This window comes from Sander lucioperca, chromosome 23 (assembly GCF_008315115.2).
Source record: "Sander lucioperca isolate FBNREF2018 chromosome 23, SLUC_FBN_1.2, whole genome shotgun sequence".
Taxonomy (NCBI): Eukaryota; Metazoa; Chordata; class Actinopteri; order Perciformes; family Percidae; genus Sander; species Sander lucioperca.
This window is the reverse complement of record NC_050195.1, coordinates 8,811,283-8,824,084: the sequence shown is the minus strand read 5'-3', so window position 1 is coordinate 8,824,084 and position 12,802 is coordinate 8,811,283. Positions and strand designations below refer to the sequence as shown.

At 39.5% G+C, this 12,802-nt stretch overlaps 3 protein-coding genes across 7 annotated transcripts in view; 2 read left to right on the top strand and 1 right to left on the bottom strand.

Moving 5' to 3' along the window:
- LOC116040059 (collagen alpha-1(XVIII) chain-like) overlaps positions 1-2,534 on the top strand; it is a 102,093-nt gene extending 99,559 nt beyond the window's left edge. For all 5 annotated transcript variants that reach the window (XM_035998219.1, XM_035998217.1, XM_035998216.1 and 2 more), the window contains 2 exons: positions 745-860; positions 954-2,534. In XM_035998219.1, coding sequence (XP_035854112.1) covers positions 745-860; positions 954-1,155 — 318 coding nt within the window. In that variant the 3' untranslated portion in view covers positions 1,156-2,534. The remainder of the gene's footprint in view (positions 1-744; positions 861-953) is intronic.
- Positions 2,535-2,638: 104 nt separating this feature from the next.
- Positions 2,639-6,463, top strand: ggh (gamma-glutamyl hydrolase (conjugase, folylpolygammaglutamyl hydrolase)). Its single transcript, XM_031285301.2, has 9 exons — positions 2,639-2,824; positions 3,006-3,114; positions 3,230-3,280; positions 4,061-4,145; positions 4,226-4,364; positions 5,354-5,460; positions 5,652-5,742; positions 5,834-5,968; positions 6,067-6,463. Exons 1-9 carry the CDS (start codon positions 2,698-2,700, stop codon positions 6,183-6,185), a joined length of 963 nt encoding a protein of 320 aa, XP_031141161.1. The 5' UTR covers positions 2,639-2,697; the 3' UTR covers positions 6,186-6,463.
- A 1,309-nt stretch (positions 6,464-7,772) lies between these two features.
- LOC116040062 (apolipoprotein D-like) lies at positions 7,773-9,120 on the bottom strand. The gene is made up of 5 exons (XM_031285303.2): positions 8,992-9,120; positions 8,724-8,828; positions 8,442-8,563; positions 8,157-8,245; positions 7,773-8,022 (listed from the first exon to the last, which is right to left on the bottom strand). The coding sequence occupies exons 1-5, from the start codon at positions 9,004-9,006 to the stop codon at positions 7,778-7,780; spliced, it is 576 nt and encodes a 191-aa protein (XP_031141163.1). The 5' UTR covers positions 9,007-9,120; the 3' UTR covers positions 7,773-7,777.
- Positions 9,121-12,802: the final 3,682 nt, after the last annotated feature.

The following is a 12,802-nucleotide window of genomic DNA, read 5'->3' as shown; positions in this document are numbered from 1 at the left end:
AAATTTTGCGAAGATCGGCCATTAGGGTGTGCTATAGTTAACGTAGACCAGTTTTGGCCCTTTTACTCAATCAGTGTTAATGGGATATTTGCAATGGCAATGTACCACAGACCTTGCAGCTCACATCTCTCGATATTTACTGACGTTTCCCTCCCCATGTTATGCTTTGGGTCCCGCTTTCGCACACTCCCTGGGTCGTCAGGGGCAACTCGCGCCGGGAGGCTTGGACCCCGTCATAACTGCTTGCAGTTCTAGTTTAATTAATTTTTTACTGTCAAACAGCTGCTAGCACTTACCAAAGGTGCAGTAAGTGATTCTGCACAAAGATTGTTGATATTTGAACTCAACAGCCAAACAAATACAACCGCCCCTTCAGAACCTCCGCCCCCCAGATTCCCAGACAGATAACTACTGGCAGGCACATTCAAATGCTGCCCCACCCCCACCCCCCACCCCAACATCAACTATCCCTGCTTGTTGCTGATTGGCTGTAACAATGTTTTGTGCCTCGTGCACTCCTTTCTGTTTGTTTTCCATTTTCACAGCCAGGGCTGTGTATTGACACCATTTTTTTTTTCAGCACACACAGTAAATAAAGAGCTAGGTGACCGTATGCAGATATTCACTGAATATGGCAAAAAGTGTATTAGATTAACATCACTTACTATACCTTTAACCTTTATAATGCCCTCTACAGACAAAGAACTTCTGGCTGCATCTAACTCACAATGGGTCTTCTTTTAGGGAGACGTGATGTTTATGAACTGGCGGTCAATTTTCAATGGCGACGGGGGACCATTGGATGCCAGGAAACCTATCTACTCCTTTGACGGCCGGGATGTTTTAGCTGACCCCTTCTGGTCAGTAAACTTGACTCCCTACTTGTTTGTCTGTGTCTGTCTGTTGCTATTTAGATTTTTTGTTGTTAATATATTCTGTCATCTACTTGTCAGGCCTCAGAAGAGTATCTGGCACGGCTCCACCAGCAGGGGTTTCCGAGTGGTGGACAAACACTGTGAGACGTGGCGAGCGGACCACATGTCTGTCATGGGCCAGTCATCGAGTCTGACCTCAGGTCTGCTCCTGGGCCAGCACACGCGGAGCTGTTCCAACCAGTACATCATTCTTTGCATCGAGACCCACAAAAACTCTTAAATCCTCCGTCCCAGACCACTCCACGAAGGAGCCCACCCCAGCCACTGTAAATGTTAGATTTGAGTGTCTTTCTTAAAAAAAAGGTCGTTTTCAGCACATCTTTGGTGCTACAGTAGGTGTAGCATTTTGTAGTTTTTAAAACAGAGGACCACATTTAACACTCTGTGTTCTTTCTGAGTAGCGAGAAGATTATTAAGAGGCAGTAACAAACTCTTGACCACAGCCAAGATATAATCTGTGAGGGTAAAGTAACGTCATGGTTGATGCTACGCTGTGGAACTGGAATAATTTTGTGGATTGCGTGCAATCCAAATTTGCGCCTTAAAGGAACGCCCCTTAGTGTTCTGAAGCAATCCAGAAGATTTCTCCTTATATTCAACCTGGTGGCACATAATGTTAAATGCAACAGAGAGGCTGATGGAGGCTGCCAGTCTTCTTCTGTACCTATTAATGGCAATAATGCTAATATCTCAAAGAGAATGTGGTAATGATTTATTAATGTTAAAATGATACACACAGCACCTTTTAACCTTTTTTTCAAAGGAAGTGGACTCATTTGCAACAAAAGAATCAAACATAAAGTAACACAAATTACTTTTCCTAACATAGTCACCGAGGTGTGCTGAGAATAAGACGTCTCTTTTTTAAAGTTTATCGTCTATTTGTGGTTTCAAGAGACTGAAGATGCAGCGGCTGCAGGAATCTGCACCTATCCTGAAATGTGGCAGTTTATTTTTTACAAATGATAGATTTCCAAAGACTTTTGTGATGGAAACATAAAGCTACTTAAACTGTTTTGTTTACAGGTTGTCATGGAGAGTTTAAAAAAAATCTTTAGACATTTGTTTCCATAACTTACCTTGTCCCTCGTCCAACAGTGGGAAGACCAGACAACCAGTGTTGCCAACAAAGTCATTTTTGATGCACTGTACTTTATTTTAAAAATATTTTCTAGTTCAATATTTTCATCCTTGAGCGTGTTGTTTGTGTTGTAGCTTTCCATACATCTTGGTGATCTCACACCTTAGCAGCTCTTTCTCTCAATAGGCTATTTAATTTAAATTCAATGATTTATTTATACCGTCACAGTACATAACATGAAATCAGATGATTCAATTTAAGAATGTAATTTATCGTTTGTCGTTTGTCCAATGACTGTTTCTTCTCACTTTTTGCCTCTTTTCTATTTTTTGTACAGTTTTTTTTAATGTTTCTAAATTTCTGGAGAATGTTGAAACAAAAGTCCACTCAGCGTAGAGATACAATTGAAACAAGCTAAATATTTTCATGCTGAAAAAGAAATTCCAAGGGAAAATGTCAGATGTTTCTGTATAAATATTGGTGCTTTGTTGAATAAAGCTTTCTCTTTTCATAACCTGTTCCTGTTTCATTCTCAATTCAGTGCATATAATAACTCAAATACCTCTGACTGTAGGTAGAACAAACAAAGTCTATAAAGTAGGTCATTTGAGGTCGAACTGGATGCTTTTATTCTGAAGGACGTAGCCCGGAAGTGTGGACAAAGATGCAAGCGGAGGCGGAATGGCGATAATTAAACGTGCTACGGTATGTTTTACCTTTAGAATAATGCTCTTGTTATTGTTTTGCGTTTCTCTTTCGTGTCTACCGTTTTATCCTTCGGCCAAGAGGAATGACAGGCCTATAATTGGTAAGTTTATAATTATACGTTATTTACTGCAACACTAACTTGACTAGCTACGTTTTGACGACAGCAGTGACGTAGCAGGCTAAAGCTGTAACGTAGGCTATTACTGTTGGTTTAGTTTGTAAAGTGACAGAATGCTAACGGTGTAGTATATCTAAACTGGTTGTGTGTTTTCTCTCAAAAGGTGTACTTGCTCAAGAAGTTTATTCCCCAAAACCAAATCAAACTGCTTACATCGCTGCCTCTTATGTCAAATTCCTTGAGTCAGCAGGAGCGAGGGTTGTACCTGTCATGTGAGTTGTTACTTATTTTCATAACTGTCATTCCTTCAGTACATAAGAGCTTGTGTAACATCCTGTTGCTACAGCAGTGTTTTCAAACTGAAACCTCCCCTTTGCTTTTCTGCAGGATTAACCAGACACTGGAGGAGTATAAAACACTGTTCAACTCCATTAATGGGTAAATGTGTTGTAATATTATAACCAATTTAGCTGTCAAAGCCTGTCTGCTTTGTTTGTGGAAGTATGTTCCAAAAATAATATTGATGTGATATATGTATGTGGTCATTTATAAAGATAATATTGATGTGATGTATGTATGTCAGGCTCCTGTATGTTTCAGAAAGTAAACTGTTAACTTTATGTACAGGGCTGGACAAAATAACTGAAACTTTACAGTGCCTTTAAAACACTCTAGTTGAGGCCATAATGATCCGTTTTTCAATGTAATTGACATTTTTAAGGCCACTGGTATGACGCAATTATCCCATGAAGTACTTGTATCCCATGAAGGACTTTTACATTGCCACATTACATAATTTTGCTAAGTTTATGGCTCATGCACCAGCAGAAACCACTGTAAATCTGTACAATAGCAGATACATGTAAGTTATACTGTAGGTTAAGTAAATTGTTAAAAATATAGATTTTATATAATTTGCAATATATAACAGTGCAAAGCAATACACAGGTAAATAGAAGTTATATAGTATAGCTGAACATTAGGTGCATCAGTTCAAAACACAATCATATGATGTGGAAAGTAGTGAACTGACGAAGTGTTTGGCAACACATTAACCTCAAAATGTGCTACATTGAGTTGAAGGCCACAAGTAGAATATTAAATGGTAAGGTTTTCTTTTATGTTGTCCACCCCCTGTATTTGTAGGTTTAAAAAAAATGAACGGAACATTTAGATTCTTTGGGAGTCGTGACTCAGTTCCATTGTCTCTGTTACCAGGATCCTTTACCCAGGCGGAGGTGTCAGCATCATCTCGTCTGGTTATCAAAGAGCTGCAAAAATCTTTTATGAACTTGCTATTGAGGTAAAAATTTTAAATATTAGTAATTAGGTGTTAGTGTGTTGCTGCCGGATTATGCTGCAGACTGTATCTTGATGTTTCAGGCAAACAAGAGAGGCGACTATTTTCCTGTGTGGGGCACCTGCCTTGGGTTTGAGCAGCTGGCCGTTTTGACGAGTGGAAAGACAGTTCTGTCATCTACCAACACAAGTGGTGTGTCATTGCCTCTGGACTTTACTAATGGTATGGCTTGTAGATGTACTACTGATTACTTACTCTAACCTAAAGGATTATTAGGAACACCCTACTAATACTGTGTTTGACCCCGTTTCGCCTTCAGAACTGCCTTAATTCTTCGTGGCATTGATTCAACAAGGTGCTGGAAGCATTCTCTAGAAATGTTGGCCCATATTGATAGGATAGCATCTTGCAGTTGATGGAGACTTGTGGGATGCACATCCAGGGCACGAAGCTCCTGTTCCACCACATCCCAAAGATGTTCTATTGGGTTGATCTGGTGACTGTGGGGGCCATTTTAGTACGGTGAACTCATTGTCATGTTCAAGAAACCAATTTCAAATGATTCGAGCTTTGTGACATGGTCCGTTATCCAGCTGGAAGTAGCCATCAGAGGATGGGTACATGGTGGTCATAAAGGGACGGACATGGTCAGAAACAATGCTCAGGTAGGCTGTGGCATTTAAATGATGCCCAATTGGTACTAAGGGGCCGAAAGTGTTCCAAGAAAACATCCCCCACACCATTACACCACCACCACCAGCCTGCCCAGTGGTAACAAGGCATGACGGATCCATGTTCTCATTCTGTTTACGCCAAATTCTGACTCTACCATCTGAATGTCTCAACAGAAATCGAGACTCATCAGACCAGGCAACATTTTTACACTCTTCAAGTTAAATCAGTATTTATTGTTACAAAATGTATTAACATGACCAAAACTAGTTATTTAGGATGCCTAAATGTTACCATAAGCTACACATAATTCAAAGGCCACCTTTGCTTTGTTGTAACGCTGGAACTTAGTCACGTTTGTGTTTGAGCAAATAATACATACATACATTTAGACTATTCCTCAGTTTCATGGCAAGGTTGTAGCAGCACAGAGTTATCATACAGCAAAAACAGACTTACTTTACATCCACTGCTTTAAGTATCTTATGTGTATATTTGTGAAAAACTACTTTAATGATAATTGTATGACCCATTTCCAGAAACCAAAGACAGCAGGATGTTTAAAGGTTTCCCAGCTGAACTCATGGAGGATCTGGCCAATGAGCCGCTGACGGAAAACTCTCACAAATGGAGTTTGGCAGTGTTGGTATGTAATGTATTACTATTGTGTTGAGAAATCATATTTAATAAGGAGTGCAGTCCAGGAACCACAGCACTACTAGAGTACACCAATATTACTGGTTTGTGGTGAAATATGAGCCTGTTTTATTTAATTTTTTTTTCAGAACATAGCACAAAAATTGGATGCATTGTAACTCACCTCTCGGTTTCTTTCAGACTCTTAACACAAATGAGGAGCTGAAGAAGTTTTACAAAGTTCTCTCCACAAATACAGATGGAAAAACTGAGTTTGTGTCAACGATGGAAGGTAGGAACAATGCAGCATCACTTTATCGGTACAAGTTTACAGCAAAATAATAAATCTAATGAGGACTTTCTCTTTCCTCACCCATCGGCAGCATATGATTACCCTATTTATGGGTCACAGTGGCATCCAGAGAAAAATGCATTTGAATGGGGGAGGCCTTACATTCCACACTCTCCATCAGCAGTCAAGACCACCTTCTACATGGCTGAATTCTTTGTCAATGAAGGTATGAACACAGCATAATTGTGGGTGCTTTAATAGTCAGTAGCTGCACCAGAAAGCCTTTGTGATCTGTTAATCTTGCCTTGTTTTCTCTCTTTACAGCCAGGAAGAACTTTCACAGATTTGAATCTGAGGACGAGGAGAGCAAAGCGCTGATATACAACTATAATCCTGTTTACAGTGGGCCCAAGAGTGCTTTCGAACAAATCTATTTTTTCTGATGTCTGTTTGCGAGGAAGCTTTCTCTTTGCAACAGCTGATTCGCTGTCTCAGTCACCTGACTCATGAATGTTTGCAGATAATTTGAATTTACATTTGCTGCTTGCTCCATCCATCTGTTAAATCTGCAACTATTGCAGAGGGGGGATGTTATATGCTCTATTGTTTATTCCCTTTACATATGTTTTTTTGTATGCACTAAACACGCCAAGGCAAATTCCATGCAAGTAAAGCCTGGTTCACACGGCAGGATAATTAGGCCGATTTTAGCCCCGATTCACCCCTTCCGACAATCTTAAGGATGCTCCGATTATCGTAAAATAATCTGATCAGATATTCCTGCCGTGTGTGGTGTGTTAAGACTGCTCTCGTCTGCTCGGAAGGACGTCGGGACCGCTCCCATCTCAAATCGGGGCTATCCAACATGTTGGATTTATTTGGCCCGATTTCTCCTCGTGTGGTGTCCCCCGGGGACAAACGAGCACGCAGCCTGTGGCGTGTAGCCAATCAGAAAGCGAGGTGATGAGGCGGCGAGGAAAGCACCGGGAAACAAAATCAAAACAGCCGGCGGCATGGCGCACCAGAAAGTCCGGTGGACGTCGGAGATAAGTATAGCAAGTATAGTCCATGCTCGCGTTGTCTCCACTTCTTTGACCATCGCCTTTTCTTTTGATAACGTTTTTTTTCCGGTTAAAAACAAACTACGAACTATCGCCACTGCATCCTCTTCGTCCGCCATGATTGTTTACTCTGAAGTCACGTTTGATCTCGAGGGATTTTGCGAGATTTCCCGTCTGACCTGGGAATGCTCGGGAGTCAAATCGGTTCGTGTGTCGGAACACCTCATGCTAGCCCTATTAATTACAACATTCATGTGTTGACCCGGCATCAGTAAGTTACACACACAAGCATGGCAGGATAATAGCAACATCTCCATCTTCCCATGATGTAGTCAGAAACTTAAAATAACAATCTTTGCCTGTCAGTGGCAAAAAACAGCACTTGACACACAGTGGACATAGGCAACTTAGTCAATTAAAAAAATGTAAGAAACATTGTTTTTACTAAGACAACAGAGCAGTTCAAATCCTTACAGCAGCTCTGAATTGTGAACTTTGACCGTCCCATCAGCGAGAAGACTGTACGTTGCTTGGTTGCATTTTCCTCTTTCAAATATAGCTGGGAGCTTCTCTATTTCGTAAATCCGACACAAAAGGCAAGGCAGCTTTATTTATAGGCCTATAGCACATTTCATCAACAAGGCAATTCAAAGTGCTATTAAAGCTGAAACCCATGGCATAAGACGCTGTAATAACATGCTTATTTCACTGCAACAGCAGAAAGATCTAAAGGAACAAAATGCATCTCCATTACAAGCACAAAACAAAATGCAATTAATTATTAGTTATGTAATGAACTCTTTCCATTGTTTCGAACTGATAAGGCAATCATATAACTGCATTGGTTTACTTTAATCTTAATGTTCAACCTTAAAGAAGTTAGAAAGTAAGTAAAACAACAAGTGTGATTCAACATTGAATTGCCTTATTGCTGTCTGGTTCAAAACAAGTATTCAGCATAGTTCCCTCTTTTTTCATTTCATACCTTTGGTCTGGTCACAACCAGTCTGATCACTGACTGTAAGGCGGTTTAAGTTTACACCAGCAGAAGCCAGCTCATCGTGTAGCTGGCTAATGACGTCCTCAGTCAACACCCGAGTGCGAGCCAGGATCCAGGCGTAGTCAACGTGGAAAAGCCCAAACAAGTCGAAACAAGAGTACACCAGAGAATATGACTGGTAGTCTGTGGACAGTACCCAGTAGGGACCGTCTGGAACACCTGCACACAGATATGGATGGGATAAAATAGATCAGTGTAAGGTATTCTGTATTGTATTACAATAGTAAAACATACTAGCTCAATTTTCTAAAAAATAAAATAAAAATAGTTCCATGCATGCACAGTATATTTACCTTTAAAGAAGCTGACAGTAAGAATAGCAGGTTGAGAAGAGTTTTTCACTTTAGCAACACCCTCAATTGAATTTATCTTCCCATTAGGCCTACACAGAAGAAGAGAGGGAGAAAGGGACAACAAATTTACATTTTCACTTAAATAGTACATGAAAAGCAAATCCATCCATACTTGTTTTTATGCAGAGCGCAGGATGAACAGATGCATGTAGGCAACTTTTAGTCAATTAAAAAAATGTAAGAAACATTGTTTTTACAAAGACAACAGGGCAGTTCAATCCTTACAGCAGCTCTGAATTGTGAACTTTGACCGTCCCATCAGCGAGAAGACTGTATGTTGCTTGGTTGCATTTTCCTCTTTCAAATATAGCTGGGAGCTTCTCTATTTCATACCAGGTGCCCATATACTAGAAAGGAGAAGACATCACAGTTTGTTAATCAGCAGCTGGGTTTTAATAGCATGCAATACAATACGACCAAAACCTGTTTACATCAACTAATATAAAACAGGCAAGAATGTCAACACTGCAAAAATGACCCAATAAACAAAAATCATCAGTATTTTACCCTTGTAACGTCGAAGTCCTCCTGAACAGATGGCTGCTGGCATTTTCCCAGGTGGAAAGACTGACCGTCAGCTACCGCAGCGGTCAGGAGAAGCATGAACAGGACCTTCACATCAAAGTTGGAATAGTTCATGTTGTTAAACTGGGCCCAATCTCTTGGTTAAAACTACATTAAGAGTGCAACAAGCCACCCATTGTCAGTGGATTGTTGCAGATAATTCATTTTACACATTACAAATGTGTCATTACATGAAAAAAGCTTACAGTACCTGGAAGGCCTTCATATCCAAAACACTCACAAACACTATGTGGTCAAAGTAAAGTAAGAGCACTTGGCACACTGGACTACTCTATCGTGTACTCCAATTTATCAGTGTAGTATAAGCTGAGAGCAGTTTGGTTTTTTTGGACATTTGTTTTTCTTTCTACGCTAGACTTTGGAATGAAAATGTGTTTGAAGAGCTATATTTGGACATTGTTTACAAAACCTTTAACCTTCAGTGCAAGACCGAGTTTTCTTCACAGAATACACTGACTCACAAAAGGTATACAATACAGTATACTGTAATACTACTGCTACAGAGGCTATAGCACTGGATAGGCTGCAACAAACTATTATTTTCTTTAACCCACAGATAATTTCTTAATCACTGCAGTCAACAAAATATAAAATAATAATTTCTGAATTCAAGTAAGCAGTGTTTAATAAAATCTTACCTTGTAGCTTGCTCCTTCAACAGCAGCTGTAGTCAGCTAAAATGTACAGCAATTAGAATTCAAACAGCTGCCACGCTATAGGGTTGCAACCAACTGTTTTTCTATATAAATATCACGGTTTCATGGTATTACACCGTTGGTTAGAAAGATGAGCAGTACTACTCTTAATGTAACTACATAGGTGACTTTTACTTTGCTGTTACTGCAACAACCTCGTACACTTGAATTTACCAGACAACATTTTATGTTGACAACTATTAAAGGGTAATTTCAGTATTTGTTTTAACTTGGACCCTATTACCCACGTATTTGTGTCTGTATCCTCAACGTTCCACTTCAGGGATTGCTTCGATTGCTTCGGCCGGATGCATGTCTTTTCGGCCGGATGTCCGTTACCTTCCACTTTCTTTGTGTTGAAATTTTAAACTCTGGTGGATTTATGAGGACCATGGTTAACTGCTCCTCAGATCTCTGCAGGGTAAATCCAGACAGGTAGCTAGACTATCTGTCCAATCTGAGTTTCCTCTCGCATGACTAAAACAACTTTTGAGCCTCTTTTGTCAAGTCCCTTGAGTCAGCAGGAGTGAGGGTTGTACCTATCATGTGAGTTAATATCTAACATTTTTAACATATAGAAGTCATAGTCATTTCTCCAGTAGGCTACATAATTGCTTTTGCTACACCAGTATTCTTGAACTGAAACCATTAACTTCCCCTTTTCATTCCTTCAGGATTAACCAGACAAAGGAGCACTACAAAACACTGTTTAATGGGTAAATGTGTTCTAATATAGTAGCAGTCAAAGCCTCTATGCTAGGTTTGGGGAATTGTATTGCAAAATAAATAATGATGAGATATGTTTATGTGGTTATTTATAAATTGTTCTTGACAAAAATAACATTTGCTAACAGGTTCGTGTATGTTTCAGTAAAGTAAACGAACAACTTTATGTACACTGGTGGACAAAATATCAGAGACTTTAGTTGGGAGAAGATATTATAGATATTGCTCTAATATGCTGAGATTGAGTTCATTATAATATACTTTTTTAAGACCATTGTTATGAAGAAAATATCCCACAAAGTATTTGTTTTTCCTAATGTATTTTTTGCCCATGCCATCAGGACCCTTTACCATTGCCTATGACTGATACACCAGCTGAATTACTGTAAATCTTAATTACAATGGCAGATAAATAAGTAAGTTGTAGGTTAAAAATATAAAGCTTAGATAGCAGATAGATTAGATAGCTTAGCAATATATAACAATACTGAATATGGCAACTTTTGTTAACTTTTTAAGGCAACATTAGGCCACTTCCAGGTGTACAAAGATGATTTATAGTCAGCACCAGCTGAATATTTTGGGCATCTCTTGCAAACGCAATTATATAATGTGGAAAGTGGTGAACTCACGAAGCGACTGACAGCACATTAACCTCAAAACATGTCATATTAAGTTCAGTCAACACATCTGAAGGCCGCTGAACGTTTTCGATTATTTTGTCCACCCCCTGTATGTATCTTTAAAAAACAAACCGAACATATAGTTTCTTTGTGAGTCGTGCCTCAGTTCCATTGTCTCTGTTACCAGGATCCTTTACCCAGGCGGAAGTGTCAGCATCATCTCGTCTGGTTATCAAAGAGCTGCAAAAATCTTTTATAAACTTGCTATTGAGGTAAAAGTGTAACATACATCTGTTAGCGTGTTGCTGCGGGATTATTATGCAGAATCTAGGTGATGTTTCAGGCAAACAAGAGAGGCGACTATTTTCCTGTGTGGGGTATCTGTCTTGGATATGAGCAGCTGGCCGTTTTGACGAGTGGAAGAAGAATCTATTGTCGCGTACTAATACAAGTGATGTGCCATTACATCTGGACTACTAATGGTATGGCTTTGTCCTAATGGAGGAAGTCTTAAAGCTTTAGTGCGTAACATTTTTATATTAATGAACGTCTGTTACTTTCAAGCCATTGCCAAATGAGTTGATACGAAGCTAATTAAGACTCTCTCTGTATTTCTCAGTATGGTGTGTTCAGAAGATTGTGTCGTCTGGCGACTTTCGCGCGCAGAAACTCAGAAACTGATAATTATCTCTTCTGAAGAGTCCATCATGTTTTTTTAATCCTCCATGTCCTCCTTGGCTACTAGCAACTGCGTGGAGGAGGGGTGGGGGCAAGTGCGCAATCACGGAAGGCTTGTATCATGTGGATGCGTCGACAGTTTTGTTGTCATTACTTAGAATTCCTCATGGGGGAGACAGAAACTACGCACTATATAGCTTTAATGTTAAATTAATACAGTTACCTTCAACTCTGGAAATCCATGTTCCAGTCATAACTTTTGAAGATTTTTTCTACAATTAGTGTAAACTATTGGTAAATGTTTTGTTTGTTGTTGTTGTTTATTTTAGCCGTTTCATTTTTAGAACATTATCCATGATCTTGAAGGGGGCATTTTTCTCAGAACAGAAAGCTGAGAAAGAGAAAACGGTGTAGTTTAATTGGGTGCATTGTAACTCACCTCTCGGTTTCTTTCAGACTCTTAACACAAATGAGGAGCTGAAGTCTGTGTCAGCGATGGAAGGTAGGAACAATGCAGCATCACTTTATTGGTACAAGTTTACAGCAAAATAATACTAGCACTTTCTCTTTCTTCACCTCTCAAAAGCATATGATTTCCCAATTTCTGGGACACGGTGGCATCCAGAGAAAAATGCATTTGAATGGGGGGCCTTACATTCCACACTCTCCATCAGCAGTCAAGACCACCTTCTACATGGCTGAATTCTTTGTCCACGAAGGTATGAACACAGCATTATTTTTGGTTCTTTCATAGTCAGTAGCTACATGATGGAGTCTTTGTGATTGTTTTCTCCTTTTAGCCAGGAAGAACTATCACAGATTTGAATTTGGGGACGAGGAGAGCAAAGTGCTGATATACAACTGTAATCCTGTTTACAGTGGGCCCAGGAGTACCTTCGAGCAAAAAGATTTTTTTCTGATGTTTGTTTGCTGGGAAGCTTTTTAACACCCGATTCGTTGTCTCGATCTCGTGAATGTTTGCGGATAATTTTACTTGTTTGATTTTGTTTGATTTGCTGCTCACTCCATCTGTTGAATCTGCAACTAAAGTACTGAGTCAAAAATGTCAAATCATTCTTTGTGGATGCTGTAGCTAGGTTTACAGCTGAGTAATCAAATGCCAATACAAACAATGCAGATAGTGACATGGAATTTTGCATTGAACATTTGAATGTTAGTGGCCTACATGTTGAGGATTTGTACACTTACCAATATTAAATAGAATTTCTTATAGCTGGTGCATTTGTGAACATAACAGATTGTTTAAAAGCTGCATGGA